Consider the following 18,093-nt stretch of genomic DNA (forward strand, 5'->3'; position numbering starts at 1 on the left):
CTGGAGAACGATATACATAGCACACAGTTATTTCCTGCGTCTTCCTTTTCTGACAGCCACAGCTTCAGGAGGGGTTTGAAGGGGCACAGTTTCACTACGACCGAGTTTAGAACAAACACAAACTCCACCTGACACACTATTACAGTCATTACGGTTCCTGTAATATCCCTTATAGTCGCAAGGGCAGGGGTCCGCATTGCCGGGAACCAAGTTTCCTAGAGGGCAATGAAGACATCAGGTCAGGTTTAACAGTCGCTGTAGTTCAGGCAGGCAGTGGAAAAAACCACTGCAATTCTACTGGAGGATGACATCGTGAGACTGGGAAGGCATGGAACATTCAATGAGGTAGTTTATGACTCAGAGTCACCTGCTGCCACCAACTTATTACCTTAGTCTATATCCACTGTGTGTGAGGGGTCTGGCGAGATCTAGGTCCTCAGCAGACACCAGAATCTCCAAGTCCTCAGCAGATGCCAAAATCTCCACCCCATCCTCAGATATACAGCTTGTCAGTAGTGGTGGTGGTGGTGGTGGTGGTGCCACCGCAATTTCCTTGGTCTTAGGGGTTTTCTTTTTTGATTTCTCTTGCTGCTTCTTGGGTTTCCTTGGCTCAGTCTGGGACTGAGGATGAGGATGAGTGTGAAGCACTACAACCAGCTGCTTTTGGGTTCTTCCGCCACTGGCGGGTGACATTTTTCACACAAACAGAAACCTAGGAAGGGAGAGAGACCCAAGGAAAGCCAAAGACGACTTACACTACTCCGGCTTCCCTGATGGTTTCATGGTTGGGGGGGGGGGGGGGGGGGGGGAGTGTTGTACCCAAAGTAGGTGGTTCTGGAGCAAAAGGGAGGGAAATGCCCCCCACCATCAAGGGGGCAGATGTAGTCTTCCAGCTCTGAGGTGACTGGTATTGTCGGGGTTGATGGTGCCAGAAAAGCTGTAGCGGCGGCGCATAAGACTGTCATACACACAGGATGCAATCCAGCCTGATAGGTAGCATGTGTTTCATAGTTTCCTGTTCGTAATGTCACTACTATATCTAAGACTGGATTGTGTTTGTTTGACAGGGCAATCACAGTTGGCAATGCATGCATCTTTTTCTATTATAATTTACTCCTGAGCTCTAATCAAGAGCTTTTTGACTTCACATTGAAGTACTGACTAAGAAACAATCCCACTGTGCAGAAACCAACCAGAGTCAAGCAGTAACTGCAAAATTTTATCTAACATGAAGTCTAAAGGGCCTCAATTAAAATCCAGAAATCAATTTTAATCGAAAACAACGACACTCAACAGCTAGTGAGTTCTTTGTCCACTGGTATACATACCATTACTATTTTCTGTTTTGTCTCAGCTAATTTTGGACTTACGTTTTCTAGTGATAAGGTATGGCAATAAATTATCAGATAGACGTTTATCTTTTTCACCACTATGGAGAGTCACATTCATCACTGTCTCAGCAGTGCATAACTTACTACTAGTAAATACCTACTGCCTGACAAATGAGAACAATACAATTTGTTGAATTAGGACAGAAAGGTGATTTCCAAGAGACTTACCTTCGTTCCTCTTGTAGTCTTTTCTGTGCTTTTATCCTGCCCCAACATTTTCTTGTAGAGGCTTTTCTCTTGCTTTGTGTCACGTTTAATTACATCCAAAAGGCGCTGCACTTCTTGCTTTATCACCTTTGATTCAGGTTCCAATTGACTTGCATTTCGCAAGACTGATAATGCAGCTGTTGTATCTCCTTTTGCAGCTAGGATCTGAAATGTAAATGATTGGACATTACATTCAATCTTTCATATCTTTGTTCCTCATCAGAATATAATCAAACAAGGAAGAATAAGTTGGACCGGACATGTACAGAGAATGCCAGAAACTAAGCATCACGAAATCATAAGAAAGCTCTAAGGGAGAAGACCACGTAGATCCACTAAAGGGGGCTTGAAGAAATGGAAAACGATTTCAAAGCAATGAGAGTCATGACTTGGATAAGGAAATTGATGGACAGAAGAAAGAGGGCAGGTAACAAAAGAGGCCAAGTTTCTACAAGGACTAGCACCGACCAGTAAGTAAGTTGTTCATATTCACAACTGCGAATGTATTTCATGGAATACTGTTCAAATTGAAAATGTTACCCAGCCAAATTGCAGCAATATTTTCAAATGCTTTGAGCAGGCACATAATAGTACAATTGGCCTATACCTTTCTGTGGTTTTTCACATTTTATAAAAATAAAAGGCATACATACATATTCTTATAATATTTTCTATTTCTGTTGCTTTTATTGGAGAGGGAAAAGTATTTCATTGTAAAAATTGTTGTGGAAACAGTGTGCACACAGTGCATACTGAAACACTAAAGATTCTGTGTCATTTCTGAGAAGAATTTATTCAATTCACTGTATCTCACTTTTTCCAATCACATAATGAAATCCGGAAAGATTCTATCAGTGATACATTGTAGCAAGAGGAGTGTAAATGTACTGCCAAAACTGGAGCAGACTGGCCAACCCTGATTCAAAGTCAATTATTCACAAAGGAATTACAGACATTGGCTGCAAATTGGCACCAATTTAAATTAATGGGGAAGTGCAAAATTTGTGCCAGACACCAGGATTCAAACCCTGGTCTCCTGATCACAAGGCAGACACTTTGACCACTGCGCTATCCGAACTCTGGACATTGCTAGTGCATAGACCACCCTAGCAAGCCTCCTGTCACACCCAAATTCTCAACTTATCCACACACTACTAATGTTGTCTAATAAGCAGGAGACGTGGGTTCAAACCTCAGTGCAGCACAAATTTTTAATTTGCCCACTGATTTGAATCAATGCTCACCAGCAGCCAATATCTGTAATTCCTTTGTATCTCAATTCGTAGTGGCTGCTGGATCAAAAATGCGCGTGTTCTTTCAGACATGTTCAAAAATACAGACTCCTCATATCAAAATCATTTGCACTTAAGCTGAAACTGATTTATGATTTAATTCATCTTTATCTATAATGTTGGAAGCTCAAGAAATTAAAATTTGTGCCACAGCTGCAACTTGAACCTGGGTCGTCTTGCTTACTACGTAATAGTGACGATGTAAGGGGGGAATAAACGGTAGATATGAACTGAAGTTTGTGTTGGGGAGGGCATTCAACTTGAGTAGTTTGTGCACTAATGTTGACCAAATAGCTGTGGTGGTGTAGCGGTCAGCTTTTCTGACTAGTAACTAAAAAGACTAGGGTTCGAGTCCCGGCTGCGTCACAAATTTTAATCCCATTCTTCAGCTTCCAACATTATTGTAGAAACCTTTCATGGAATTGCTCCGTTACTTGGCATATCAAATACCAGAGGAGTTTTGTCCATAGTCACTATATGGCTTCTTTCCACATTGGTTTTCTTTCAATATTTAATAATACAGCGATGGAAAGATAATTTCTCTCTTCATACAGGAAGTAAGGGGAAACTACAGCCAATGTTCTCTGAGGGCATTCTGCTTTACTGTATGGTTAAATGATGATGGCATCCTCTTGGGTGAAATATTCCAGAGGTAAATTAGTCCCCCTATTCCGATCTCCGGGCAAGGACTACTCTGGAGGACGTTATTATACGGAGAAAGAATTGGAATGTGAGATTCCTTAATCAGGTAGGTAGGTTCAAAATTGAAAAAGGGAAATGGATAGATTAAACTTGGATACTGCGGGAATTAGTGAAGTTCGGTGGCAGGAGGAACAAGACTTCTGGTCAGGTGAATACAGAATTATAAATACAAAATCAAATAGGTAAAATACAGGAGTAGGTTTAATAAAGAAACAAAAAAATAGGAGTAGGAGTAAGCTGCTACGAACAGCACAGTGAACGCATTATTGTAGCCAAGATAGACACGAAGCCCACACCTACCTCAGTAGTAGAAGTTTACATGCTTACTAGCTCTGCAGATGAAGAGACTGAAGAAATATATGATGAGATAAAAGAAATTATTCAGATTTAATAGTCATTGGGGAATGGAATTCGATAGTAGGAAAAGGAAGAGCAGGAAAAGGAAGAGTAGGAAAAGTAGTAGGCTAATTTGGAATGAAGGGTAAGGAATGAAAGAGGAAGCCACCTGGTAGAATTTTGCACAGAGCATAAATTACTCATAGTTAACATTTAAGAACCATGGTTGGTTGGTTGTTGGTTGGATTAAAAGATGGGGAAAGCGACCAAACTGAGGTCATCAGTCCCTCGTTTCGCAAAAAACAATGCCACAAATGTGAGAATAAAATAAATGAGGCTGACAACTCAAAACAGAATGAAAGAAAAAAATCACAAGAACAGTGAAGGTAAACAAACATGTAAATGGACAATAGGGGACAAGAAAACCACTGAAATGAAAGAAATGGGATGAAGAGATTAAAACAATCCAGATTACCATTGCTGGCTGACCATGAGAATAAAAAAGGAGCAGCCAGCTACTCTGCAACGCATTAAAACCTCCACCCTAAAAGCACTGACGGACAAAGGACATGCGCTAAAACTCAAGTCAAATGATAAAACCCACCCTCACAAAGAAAACGTAAAACTAAATCAGCCAGTGAGGTGTTGTCAGATAAAATTAGCAGCAACGAGTCCGGTAACCCAAGATCTCGTCACTGGCCAGGCAAAGTGGAAAGGGCACCAGAGTATGGGCCACTGTCAACCAGGCACCGCACCGACACTAAGGCAGGTCTTCACGGCGCAGGAGGTAACTGTGGGTCACCCAAGCACTGTCAATGTGGATCTGGCAGAGGACAATCGATTCCCTGCGAGAGGCCCACACGAAAGACTTCCACACATTTGTAGTCTCCTTAAAGACACACAGTTTGTTGTCTGTACTGTTATGCCAAGAGCACCAGGATTAACTGAGTCCTTAAGGTCATGCAAAAGGTCCAGATAAATTTGCGGCCTAGGTGTACACCATGGAGGTGTATGCAGACAGACATGGATGGAAGGTGGTAAAGGGAAGAACTCGCAGTTCAGATGGAAGGGATCACACGCAAACTGCAATAGTTATCCCTGACCTGGGCCACTGATGTGTGAGATGAACTGCCATGGGTGGAAAAGGGAGACAATGATTCGGATGCGCAGGAGAACTACGAATGTGTGCTACGTAACTGGCGAGCAGTTGTGCACGTCTGATCTGCAATGGAGGGACTCCAGCCTCCACCAGGACACTGGTCACCGGACTCATTCTAAAAGCTCCCATCATTAGACGAACGCCACAGTGGTGCACTGGGTTGAGTACACGCAACACTTAGGGTGCCACTGAACCATAAACCAGACTCATAATCAAGGTGGAATTGAACAAGGGCTTTGTAAAGCAGCAGCAGCAGCAGCAGCAGCAGCAGCGTAGCCCGATGTGCAACCCAGTTGGTGTTGCTCAGACAGCAGAGGGCACTGAGGTGCCGCTAGCACTTAAGCTGACGAAGGTGAGGTAGCCAAGGCAATCAGGCATCGAAAAACCATTCCTAAAATTCGATATGTCTCCACTATAGTGAGTGGATCATCATGAAGGTAAAGCTCTGGTTTCGGATGAACAGCACAAAACCAACAGAAGTGCATGACACACAACTTAGAAGCTGAAAACTGGAAGCAATGAGCGAGAGCCCATGACTGCACCTTTTCCATGGCTCCCTGTAGGTGCCATTCAGAAACACCAGAACTGGTGGAGCAGTACGAAACACAAAAGTCATCTGCATACAGAGAGGGTGAGATGGACTGCCCTATAGCTGCTGCTAGACCATTAATGGCCACTAAAAATAGCGATATACTCAATACAGAGCCCTGCAAGACCCCATTCTCATGGATGTGGATGGAACTATGGGAGACACCAACTTGGACATAGAAAGTGTGAAGAGGCAGGAAATTCTGGATAAAAATTTGGAGCGGGCCTCTGAGACCCCACCCATATAATGTGGGAAGGATATGTTGTCGCCAGGTGGTCTCAAACAATTTGCATGGATCAAAAAAGACTGCAAAAGGTGTTACCAACTGGAAAGGGCTGTTCGGATGGCAGATTCGAGGGACACAAGATTATCAATGGTAGAGCGCCCATGGCGTGAGCCACCCAGACATGGAGCAAGTAGGCCACCTGACTCCACGACCCAACCCAACCCAACTGCTGACACACCATCTTACAAAGAACGTTGGTGAGGCTGATGGGCCGATAGCTATCAACATCAAGTGGATTTTTACGGGGTTTGAGCACCACAACAATGGCGCTCTCTTGCCATTGCAATGGGAAGACACCATCGCACCAGAGCTGGTCGAAGACACAAGGAGATGGCGCTTGTAGTCAGACGAGAGTTGTTTAATTATCTGACTGGGAATCCAACTAGGGCGTTAATAGGGTTCACTATGGCTTGTAGTGAATGAGAGGGCTTTCCTTTCCATCCGCTGTTTGAGGGTGCAAAAGGCTGGAGGGTTTCTCCGACACAGAGCATAGTGCTCACCGAAGTGCTCAGCAATCGCGTTTGCATTGGTACATAGCATGCCATTGATGGTAATGCCAGGGACACCTGTTTGGATCTGGTACCCAATAAGGCGTCTGATCTTCATCCAGACTTGGGAAGGTGTTGTATGGCACCCAATGGTCGACAAGTACCTCCTGTTTCTGTCGTTTTAGAAGCTGGCGTTCATGGGCACGTAGCTGCTTGAAGGCTATCAGATAGTCTAAAGAAGGGTGTCGCTACAGAGCTTGCCGACACTCCGTAATTGCCTCAGTTACTTCTGGCGACAACCAAGGGACTGTCTTTCGCCGGGGGAATTCTAAAGAGTGAGGTATCGTGTTTTCTGCTGCAGAAACGAGTGTGGTAGTCACCTGCTCAACCATCACATCGATGTTACCATGAGGGGGAGAGTCAACGGCGACAGCAAAGGGGTACGTTTCCTAGTCCACCTTGTTTACAGCCCATCTGGGTAGGCGTTCGTGGACCTGACGCTGGGGCAGTGACAGGAGGATGGGAAAGTGGTCACTACCACACAGTTCGTCATGCTCTCCTGTGGATAAATTGAAAAAAATCAATGGCCGAGTAACTACCTCGAGCCAGACTGAAATGTGTGGCGACCAGGATATTTAAGAGACAGAGGTCGAACTGAGAAAGTTTTGACATCTCTGCCTCGGCCAGTAAGCACGGTGTCACCCCACTAGGGGTTATGGGCATTAAAATCTCCCAATAGTAGGAAAAGTTTAGGGAGTTGATCAATCAGTGCAGCTAATACATTCAGGACTACTGCACCATCTGGAAAAAAATACATTGCAGACAGTTGTTTCCTGAATCGTCCATATTCTGACAGCCATAGCTTCAAGAGGGGACTGAAGGGACACAGTTTAACTACAGACTGAGTTTAGAACATAAACACAAATTGCAACCGACTCTCGATTATAGTTGCTACAGTTCCTGTAATAACCCGTACACCTGCGGAAGACAGGGATCCGCATTGCCGGGAACCAGATTTCCCAGAGAGCAATGCAGAAAGCAGGTGTAAAGCTTAACAGTTGCCATAGCTCAGCCGAGCAGTGGAACAAACTGCCGCAATTCCACTGCAGGATGAAATCTTGAGACTGGAAAGGCATGGAACATTCAATTAAGGCAGTTTACACCTCATGGTCACCTGCTGCCACCGACTTTTTGCCTATAGGTAGTAGTGGTGTAGGTGCCACCGCAAGTTCCTAGTTCTTAGGAGCCTTCTTTTTCAATTTCACGTGCTGTTCCTTTGGTTTCCCTGGCTAGGAGGACTTCACTGAATCAGTCTACGACCAGCTGCTTTTGGGCTCTTCAGCCACTGGCAGATATCATCTTTCCCACTAGCAGAAACCTGGGAAGGGAGTGACCCAAGGGACCCCTTCCTAGCAAGAGGAGCTGAAGAACTCTTCACTTCTCTGGTTCAAAAGTGGAGACCGAAATCCCCAATGGTCGGGTGGTGTTGCTTCCGAAGTAGGTGGTGTGGGAGCAGTAGGGAGGCAAGTGGCCCCCCCACCATCAAGTGGGCTGGAGCAGCAACTGTTCTCATAGAGGCCGTGTGTGAGGTGGTCATAGCCACAGTATGTAAGTGCTCAAATTTCCTCTTAACCTCAGTGCATGTCAGTCGGTCCAGGGTCTTATATTCCATGATTTTCCTCTCTTTCTGTAAAATCCTGCTGTCTGGCGAGCAAGGTGAATGATGCTCTCCACAGTTGAAACAGATGGGAGGTGGGGCACATGGAGTATTGGGACACATTGAACGTCCACAATCTCGCCAGGTGGGGCTGGAAAGTACAGCAGGAAGACCTATGGCTGAACTTACAGCACTTAAAGCACCACATCGGGGGAGTGATATATGGCATGACGTCACAGCGGTAGACCATCACCTTGACCTTCTCGGGCCAAGATGAAGGCACTGATGGCAACCTGGTTATCCCTTGGACCCTGATGGACACGCTGAACAAAATGAACACCTCGCCGCTGTAAATTGGCGCATAGCTTGTCGTCCAACTGCAAAAGAAGGTCCCTGTGAAATATAATACCCTGGAAAATATTTAAGATCTTACGAGATGTGATACTAACAGAAACTTCCCCCAACTTGCCAGAAGCGAGTAATGCCCATGACTGGGCAGAGGATGCTGTTTTTATCAAAACTGACCCAGAGTGCATTTTGGACAAGCCCTCCACCTCCCGAAACGGGCCTCCAAATGCTCCACAAACACTGAGACAACACGGACATGAAAGATTCCCCATTAACTCTTGTCCATAAGGTTACTGGGACAAATAAGCTTCACTGCCGTCCTTATCTTGGTGTTCCCATGGTGTAGCCAGGGAGGGGTATGACTGGGGGTCATATTTTTTAGCATTAAAGTTAGATTTTGCCCAATTAGAGACTGCTGACAGCAGAACACCTGCAAGAGATGACGTACTAAGCTTCACAGCATGCCATCCGCCCTGATGCCACTCGCTCCGACCAGGGGCCCTCACCACATGCGCCACCCAGCTGCAACAAAGACCACCTGGCAGGATAGCCACTGCCAGGAGGCCCGAAGCCCCAGGGTGACGGGCACATACTCGTTGGCTTACATGGGGAGTTAACAGTGCAGGCATCAGCACAGTGATCCCTCTGTGGTCACAGGGCTACAACCAACAGGGCACATGGCGGCCCCACCACAACGGACTGGGTACCATGCTGGATATGAGGTGCAAAGAAAGTGACACTGCACAGTGAATGGTGGAAAACACATCCAAGAAGGTGTCCTCACCCAAGAGGTGGAGAATGGGCAGGACTGCAATGCCAGCTAAAGATCTCAATGCACGATGGACATGATGCGCCATGTAAGTACCCCTTCCCCAATGACTCACTCTTTGGGAATGCCATCACATGAAGGCCACAACGTGAGAGACTCCTTTTAGTTGCCTCTTACAACAGACAGCAATACTTGGGCCTATTCTATTTCCTAAATAAAGCTCTGGATACACAGTGGGTCGGCGACAAAAAGGCATAACCCGTGTTTTGGAAAGGGAAAACTGGAAGCCATGGACAGTGGCCCACGCAGAGGCCCATCGGATGGCACTCAGCTGACGCTATTGAGTGGGAGCTGCACAATCTGTCAACATACAATGCCGCGTTAACCAGAGGCCCAACAGAGGTCACAACCCATTTATGACAATGAGGAAGAGTGTGACACTTAGCACAGAACACTGTGGGATACCATTCTCCTGAATCTGAGGCGTGCTGAGTAAAGTTCCAACTGGAACCCGGAAGAGCCAGTAGAATAGAAATTCAAGGATAAAAATCTTAAGGGGTCCACAGAAGCCCCAGTAATGGAAGATAACTAAATGTAGGTCAAAGAAAACTGCGACAAGGTACCAGCAGTGAGTAAAAGCCTGTCAGATGGCTGATTCCAATCAGAGTAAATGTTCAGTTGGAGATTGCCCTGCCCGGAAGCCACACTGTTACAGTGACAAACAGCCCCAAGATTTGAGTAACCAACGCAATCTGGAGTTGACCATCCTTTTGAGCAGTTTACAAAGCACATTTGTATGGCTAATGGGGCAGTAGCTGTCTATAGACATTGGATTTTTCCCTGGCTTAAGGATGGGGATAACTATACTGTCTAACCATTCTTACGGAAAAATACCCATGAGCCACATGTGATTGAAAACCCTGAGGAGCTGTCGCCTCTGGGGAACATCCAAATGTTGAATCATCTGGTTGTGAATGGAATCTGGCCCTGTGGCTGTCTCTCGTGAAGAGCTAAGAGCCTGCACCAATTCCCATTCAGCGAAAGGTGCATTATATGGCCCAACATAGTGCGGGATGAAATGGAGGGTTTATGTTCAACACTGTGTTTCTGCTGGAGAAAGTTAGGAGGGTAGGAAGCAGACAACGATGCCAACACAATGTGTATCACAAGGTGTTCCGCAAGGACCAATGGATCAGTGCACAGAGCTCCTTTGAGGTTCAGACCCTGGACAGTTGAGTGTTGCTGGCGACCCAGAACGCCACAGAGCTTTGCTCAAACCTGCGATGAAGAGGCTTACATCCCCAGGGAGGAATTATAGCGCTCCCAGCATTTTTTACTCCACTCTGCTTCAATAAGGTAAAGAGCCTTAGCTCAGAGACACTTAAAAGTGAGGAGCTTGGTCTGGGAGGGGTGTCGCCGAAATCACTCCAGTGCCCATCGGCAGTCCTGGACAGTGGCTGCGACGTCCTTGGTCCAACACGATACCGGCCAATGATGAAGGGGCCCTGTGTATAGGGGAAAAGCAGTGCCAGCAGCATGAAGAAGAGCTGGAGAGATGCATTGCAAGACTACATCAATGGAATTCGAGATGGAGGTGTCAAAATGGCAAGCAGACATGTATAAAGGCCAATTGGCCCTTCAGAATACTCAACATGGGGGCCTGTCTGCCTGGCGACAGCAGGGGAACGATAGTGTCACTGGGAAGTTGTCACTGTCACAAAGGCCATCATGGGATGATCAATGTAGGGAAGCCACCACGAGGGCAGGGGAGGAGACCATGATATCGATAGCAGAGAAGGTGCCATGAGCAGCACTGAAGTGGATAGGGGAACCATGGTTGATCAGAGACAAATCTAAGTCCGCGATAAGTTGGTTGATTAGGATACCCTGACCTGTTGGAGTGACACTGCCCCACAGTGGATGGTGGGCACTGAAATCCCAAGGAGTAGAAATGGTGGTGGGAGCTGCTCGAGTAAGGTAGATAGTGCAACATAAGCAAGTGGCTGACCTGGAGGGAGGTAGACATTGCAAAGTGTGATTGCCAAAGTTGTTTGCACTCTAACCACTATCACTTCCAAGGTGGTAGGGAGAGGGATCCAGTCACTAAGGGCATCAAAGCAAACCGAAGTGTAGAACTCCACCAGATGCTATTCCAGGGCCAGCATGGTTCCGACAGAACACCCAATAACCACAGAAAGTTGGAGAGTGGCCATCACATAAATGCGTTTCTTGGAGAACAAGACAGAACGCAGAATAAAAGGAGACAAAGACGTTGCATTTCTGGTAGGCAACAATACTATCCATTGCAGTTCCACTGGATGATTGTGTGGCGCGAGTCCAAGATGGGCATGAAGGAGCCGAGGAGGAGGTCAGGCCACTTTGTCAGCAGTTGTCACTGACAAGTATGGGATGAAATCCAAAAATAAGATGTCAGACTAAAGTTGCAAGATGGGAGTTGGCACCTCCGAGGGCACCTTTTCATAGGATTTATGTTTTTTCTTCTGCTCTTTCTGAGGTGGAGGAGGGCAGAACACAGGGGGAGTACAGGCGTATGCAAGATCGAGTGCCAAAAGAGAGCAGACGACCTTGGGCCACACAGAAAGTGCGCCTCGTGGCGGTGACAGTCTTCTGGCCTGATAAGACACCAGCAAAGGGTTCCTGGAAAGGAGCCCAATCACCAGCAGATGCCGAGAGGGGAGGGGGGAGTGACTGTGATGTGAGGTCATGGGAAGTGCAGGGGTGGTCGAGGGGAGAGAGGGGAGGGGCTAGGGTAAGGGAGGAGGAGGAGGAGGAGGAGGAGGAGGAGGAGGAGGAGGAGGAGGAAAAAGTTGAAGGTAGTGACACCGGGTGGAGTCTCTCATACTTTTGGCGAGTCTCAGTGTAAGAGAGGTGATCCAGGGACTGGTATTCTTGTATCTTCTCTTTTGTCGAGTAAGTCTGACAATCTGGTGAGCAAGGGGAGTGGCAGCCAGCACAGTTGACACACACAGGTGGCGGAACACAAGGGCTTCCCCTCATGGACTAGGTGGCCACAGTCACCACACAAAGGGTCCGCCGTTCAGCGGGAAGACGTAAGCCCAAAATGCAAGCACCAAAAGCACCGCATGGATTGAGTGATGTACAGTTTCACATCACATCTGTAGCACATAACCTTGACCACCTCTGGGAAGGTATCTCCCCTCAAAAGTCAGAATGAAGGCGCCAGTATCTGTGTGGTTGCCTTTGCGGGGTAACAGCTCAGGTATCAGTGTGATCCCTGTGTTGTCAGATGGCTCGACCATAAGGTTATATAACAGCCCCACCACACTGACTGGCTACACACGCTGGTGTCTAAGGAGGGGGCGAAGGAATCTACACTGTAGGTGGTAGGGAGGGATTTCTTCGCCATATGGCTCAAACTAAAATCAGGAAATTCTGAAATCGAGGTCAACCCTCAAGTGGGGACCCAAATGCCAAAAGAGTTAAAAAACAGGCATAAGGATCAAAACTGCAACCAATCAGGGAACCAGGGGAATAGCCAGGTTGACTTAAATCTGAACACCAGGAGAGGGGAAGGAGGTGGCAACGGGGAAGGAGCAGGGATAGGGAGGGAGGAGGCAGGGAGAAGGAAATGCAGCTAGGGAATGAAGAACGGGCTGAAGTAGTTCAGGAACCAGTGTGCGTCATACATGAACTCATGAAAGAACCGTGAGCCCCTGAGGGTTCTGTACTAGGGCAATTTACTTGAGGGCAATATTATGGAAATGGAAGAGGACTCAGTTGAAGATAAAATGGGAGACATGATACTGTGTGAAGAATTTGACAGAACACTGAAAGACCTCAGTCAGAACAAGGCCCTGGGAGTAGACAACATTCCATTAGACCACTGATAGCCTTGGGAGAGTCAGCCCTGACAAAACTCTACCGTCTGGTGAACAAGATGTACGAGAAAGGTGAAATACCCTCAGACTTCAAGAAGAATATAATAATTCCAATCCCAAAGAAAGCAGATTTGAAAACTACTGAACTATCAACTTAATCAGTCACAGCCGCAAAATACTGACATGAATTCTTTACAGACGAATTGAAAAATGGGCAGAAATTGACCTTGGGGAAGATGAGTTCGGATTCTGTAGAAATGTTGGCACACGTGAGGCAATACTGACCCTACGACTTATCTTAGAACACAGATTTTTTGTTTTTGGTCATCAGTCTACTGACTGGTTTCATGCGGCCCGCCACGAATTCCTTTCCTGTGCTAACCTCTTCATCTCAGAGAAGCACTTGCAACCTATGTCCTCAATTATTTGCTTGACGTATTCCAGTCTCCGTCTTCCTCTACAGTTTTTGCCCTCTACAGCTCCCTCTAGTACCATGGAAGTCATTCCCTCATGTCTTAGCAGATGTCCTATCATCCTGTCCCTTCGCCTTATCAGTGTTTTCCACATATTATTTTCCTCTCCGATTCTGCTTAGAACCTCCTCATTCCTTACCTTATCAGTCCATCTAATTTTCAACATTCGTCTTTAGCACCACATCTCAAATGCTTCGATTCTCTTCTGTTCCGGTTTTCCCACAGTCCATGTTTCACTACCATACAATGCTGTACTCCAGACGTACATCCTCAGAAATTTCTTCCTCAAATTAAGGCCGGTATTTGATATTAGTAGACTTCTCTTGGCCAGAAATGCCTTTTTTGCCATAGCAAGTCTTCTTTTGATGTCCTCCTTGCTCCATCCATCATTGGTTATTTTACTGCCTAGGTAGCAGAATTCCTTAACTTCATTGACTTCGTGACCATCAATCCTGATGTTAAGTTTCTCCCTGTTCTCATTTCTACTACTTCTCATTACCTTCGTCTTTCTCCTATTTACTCTCAAACCATACTGTGTACTCATTAGACTGTTCATTCCGTTCAGCAGATCATTTAATTCTTCTTCACTTTCACTCAGGACAGCAATGTCACCAACGAATCATATCATTGATATCCTTTCACCTTGTATTTTAATTCCACTCCTGAACCTTTCTTTTATTTCCATCATTGCTTCCTCGATGTACAGATTGAAGAGTAGGGGCGAAAGGCTACAGCCTTGTTTTACACCCTTCTTAATACGAGCACTTCGTTCTTGATCGTTCACTCTTATTTTTCCCTCTTGGTTGTTGTACATATTGTATATGACCCGTCTCTCCCTATAGCTTACCCCTACTTTTTTCAGAATCACGAACAGCTTGCACCATTTTATAGTGTCGAACGCTTTTTTCAGGTCGACAAATCCTATGAACGTGTCTTGATTTTTCTTCAGCCTTGCTTCCATTATTAGCCGTAACGTCAGAATTGCCTCTCTCGTGCCTTTACTTTTCCTAAAGCCGAACTGATCGTCACCTAGCGCATTCTCAATTTTCTTTTCCATTCTTCAGTATATTATTCTTGTAAGCAGCTTCGATGCATGAGCTGTTAGGCTGATTGTGCGATAATTCTCGCACTTGTCAGCTCTTGCCGTCTTCGGAATTGTGTGGATGATGCTTTCCGAAAGTCAGATGGTGGTCGCCAGACTCATATTCTACACACCAACGTGAATAGTCGTTTTGTTGCCAGTTCCCCTAATGATTTTAGAAATTCTGATGGAATGTTATCTATCCCTTCTGCCTTATTTGACCCTAAGTCCTCCAAAGCTCTTTTAAATTCCGATTCTAATACTGGATCCCCGATCTCTTCTACATCGACTCCTGTTTCTTCTTCTATCACATAAGACAAATCTTCACCCTCATAGAGGCTTTCAATGTATTGTTTCCACCTATCTGCTCTCTCCTCTGCATTTAACAGTGGAATTCCCGTTGCACTGTTAATGTTACCACAGTTGCTTTTAATGTCACCAAAGGTTGTTTTGACTTTCCTGTATGCTGAGTCTGTCCTTCCGACAATTATACCTTTTCCGATGCCTTCACATTTTTCCTACAGCCATTTCGTCTTAGCTTCCCCGCACTTCCTATTTATTTCATTCCTCAGCAACTTTTATTTCTGTATTCCTGATTTTCCCGGAACATGTTTGTACTTCCTCCTTTCATCAGTCAACTGAAGTATTTCTTCTGTTACCCATGGTTTCTTCGCAGCTACCTTCTTTCTACCTATGTTTTCCTTCCCAACTTCTGTGATGGCCTTTTTTAGAGACGTCCATTCCTCTTCAACTGTGTTGCCTACTACGCTATTCCTTATTGCTGTATCTATAGCATTAGAACTTCAAACGTATCTCTCCATTCCTTAGAACTTCTGTATCCCACTTCTTAGCGTATTTATTCTTCCTGACTAATGTCTTGAACTTAAGCCTACTCTTCATCACTACTATATTGTGATCTGAGTCTATATCTGCTCCTGGGTACGCCTTACAATCCAGTATCTGATTTTGGAATCTCCGTCTGACCATGATGTAATCTAATTTGAAATCTTCCCGTATCTCCCAGCCTTTTCCAAGTATACCTCCTCCTCTTGTGATTCTTGAACAGGGTATTTGCTATTACTAGCTGAAACTTGTTACAGAACTCAATTAGTCTTTCTCCTCTTTCATTCCTTGTCGCAAGACCATATTCTCCTGTAACCTTTTCTTATACTCCTTCCCTACAACTGCATTCCCGTCTCCCATGACTATTAGATTTTTGTCTCCCTTTACACACTGCATTACCCTTTCAAGATCCTCATACACTTTCTCTATCTGTTCATCTTCAGCTTGTGACGTCGGCATGTATACCAGGACTATCGTTGTCGGTGTTGGTCTGCTGTCGATTCTGATTAGAACAACCCGGTCACTGAACTGTTCACAGTAACAGACCCTCTGCCCTACCTTCCTATTCATAGCGAATCCTACACCTGTTATACCATTTTCTGCTGCTGTTGATATTACCCGATACTCATCTGACCAGAAATCCTTGTCTTCCTTCCACTTCATTTCACTGACCCCTACTTATCTAGATTGAGCCTTTGCATTTCCCTTTTCAGATTTTCTAGTTTTCCTACTATGTTCAAGCTTCTGACATTCCACGCCCCGACTCGTAGAGCATTATCCTTTCGTTGATTATTCAATCTTTTTCTCATGGTAACCTCCCCCTTGGCAGTCCCCTCCCGGAGATCCGAATGGGGGACTATTCCGGAATCTTTTGCCAATGGAGAGATCATCATGACACTTCTTCAACTTCAGGCCACGTTACGTGTCTTTAATGCAGTGGTTTCCATTGCCTTCTGCATCCTCATGTCGTTGATCATTGCTGATTCTTCCGCCTTTAGGGGCAATTTCCCACCCCTAGGACAAGAGAGTGCCCTGAACCTCTATCCGCTCATCCGCCCTCTTTGACAAGGCCGTTGGCAGAATGAGGCTGATTTCTTATGCCGGAAGTCTTCGGCCGCCAATGCTGATTATTTATCAAAATTTAGGCAGTGGCGGGGATCAAACCCGAGACCGAAGACGTTTTGATTTTGAATCAAAGACGCTACCCCAAGACCACTGGTAACACAGGTTAAGGAAAGGCAAACCTACGTTTCTAGCATTTGTAGACCTGGAGAAAGGTTTTGACGATGTAGACTCGAATATGCACTTTCAAATTCTGAAGGTGGCAGGGGTAAAATACAGGGAGCAAAAGGCTATTTACAATTTGTACAGAAACCAGATGGCAGTTATGAAGAGTCTAAGGGCATGAAAGGGAAGCAGTGGTTGGGAAGGGGGAGGGGGAGGGGGGGAGGGAGAGGGAGAGAGAGAGAGAGAGAGAGAGAGAGAGAGAGAGAGAGAGAGAGAGAGAGAGAGATAGCTTATCGCTGATGTTATTCAATCTGTATATTGAGCAAACAGTAAGGAAATAAAAGAAAAATTTGGTGTAGAAATTAAAATCCATAGAGGAGAAATAAAAACTGTGAGGTTTGATGATTACATTGCAATTCTGTCAGACAGCAAAGGACCTGGAAGAGCAGTTGAACGGAATGGACAAAGTCTTGAAAGGAGGATGTAAGATGAACATCAACAAAAGCAAAATGAGTATAATGGGTTGTAGTCTAATTAAATCAGCTGATGCTGAGGGAATTAGATTAGGAAATGAGACACTTTTAGTAGATGAGTTTTGCTACTAGGGGAGCAAATTAATGTAGACTGGCACTAGCAAGAAAATCATTTCTGAAGAAGAGAAATTTGTTGACATCAAGTATTGATTCAAGTGTCCAGAAGTATTTTTTAAAAGTATTTGTGTGGAGTGTAGTGATGTATGGATGTGAAACATGGACAAAGAGAATAGAAGCTTTCGAGATGTGGTGCTACTGAAGAATGCTGAAGGTTAGATGGGTAGCCCACATAACTAACGAGGTGGTGTTGAATAGGATTGGGGAGAAGAGAAGTTTGTGGCACAACTTGACTAGAAGAAGGGATCGGCTGCTAGGACAGGTTCTGAGGCATCAAGGGATCACCTATTTAGTACTGTAGGGAAGCATGGAGGGTAAAAATCTTAGAGGGAGACCAGGAGATGAATACATTAAGCAGATTCAGAAGGATGTAAGGTGCAGTAGTTACTTTGAGACGATGAGACTTGCAAAGGATAGAGTTGCATGGGGAGTTGCATCAAACTAGTCTAGACTGAAGACAGTAACTTTTGGGTAGGAAGAAAAACGTTGAAGATTCGGATTTTCTGACAGAAAAGTAATCAGATATTTTCAAGAGTTCCCAGGTAACAAATATCCAGCTTCTCTACTGCCTTTGATAAATAGAATTGACTGTATATCAACATCCACCAGCAAATGTTACACTATCCACCAGCAAATGTAAAAGGAGTTTTGCAAATGAATCGTGGTTTAACCTAACAGGAGAGTCAGTGCACCTGAAGACTGTTGCCCACTTGATGTAAATCAGATTAGTAGAAT

At 45.3% G+C, this 18,093-nt stretch overlaps 1 protein-coding gene across 2 annotated transcripts in view; it reads right to left on the reverse strand.

Moving 5' to 3' along the window:
- Positions 1-18,093, reverse strand: part of LOC126266655 (peptidyl-prolyl cis-trans isomerase FKBP8-like) — a 76,449-nt gene that overhangs the window by 34,799 nt on the left and 23,557 nt on the right. For both annotated transcript variants that reach the window (XM_049971053.1, XM_049971054.1), the window contains exon 7: positions 1,560-1,763. In XM_049971053.1, the coding sequence (XP_049827010.1) occupies positions 1,560-1,763 (204 nt within the window). The remainder of the gene's footprint in view (positions 1-1,559; positions 1,764-18,093) is intronic.

The sequence above is a fragment of the Schistocerca gregaria genome, chromosome 4 (genome assembly GCF_023897955.1).
Source record: "Schistocerca gregaria isolate iqSchGreg1 chromosome 4, iqSchGreg1.2, whole genome shotgun sequence".
In the NCBI taxonomy this organism is placed as follows: Eukaryota; Metazoa; Arthropoda; class Insecta; order Orthoptera; family Acrididae; genus Schistocerca; species Schistocerca gregaria.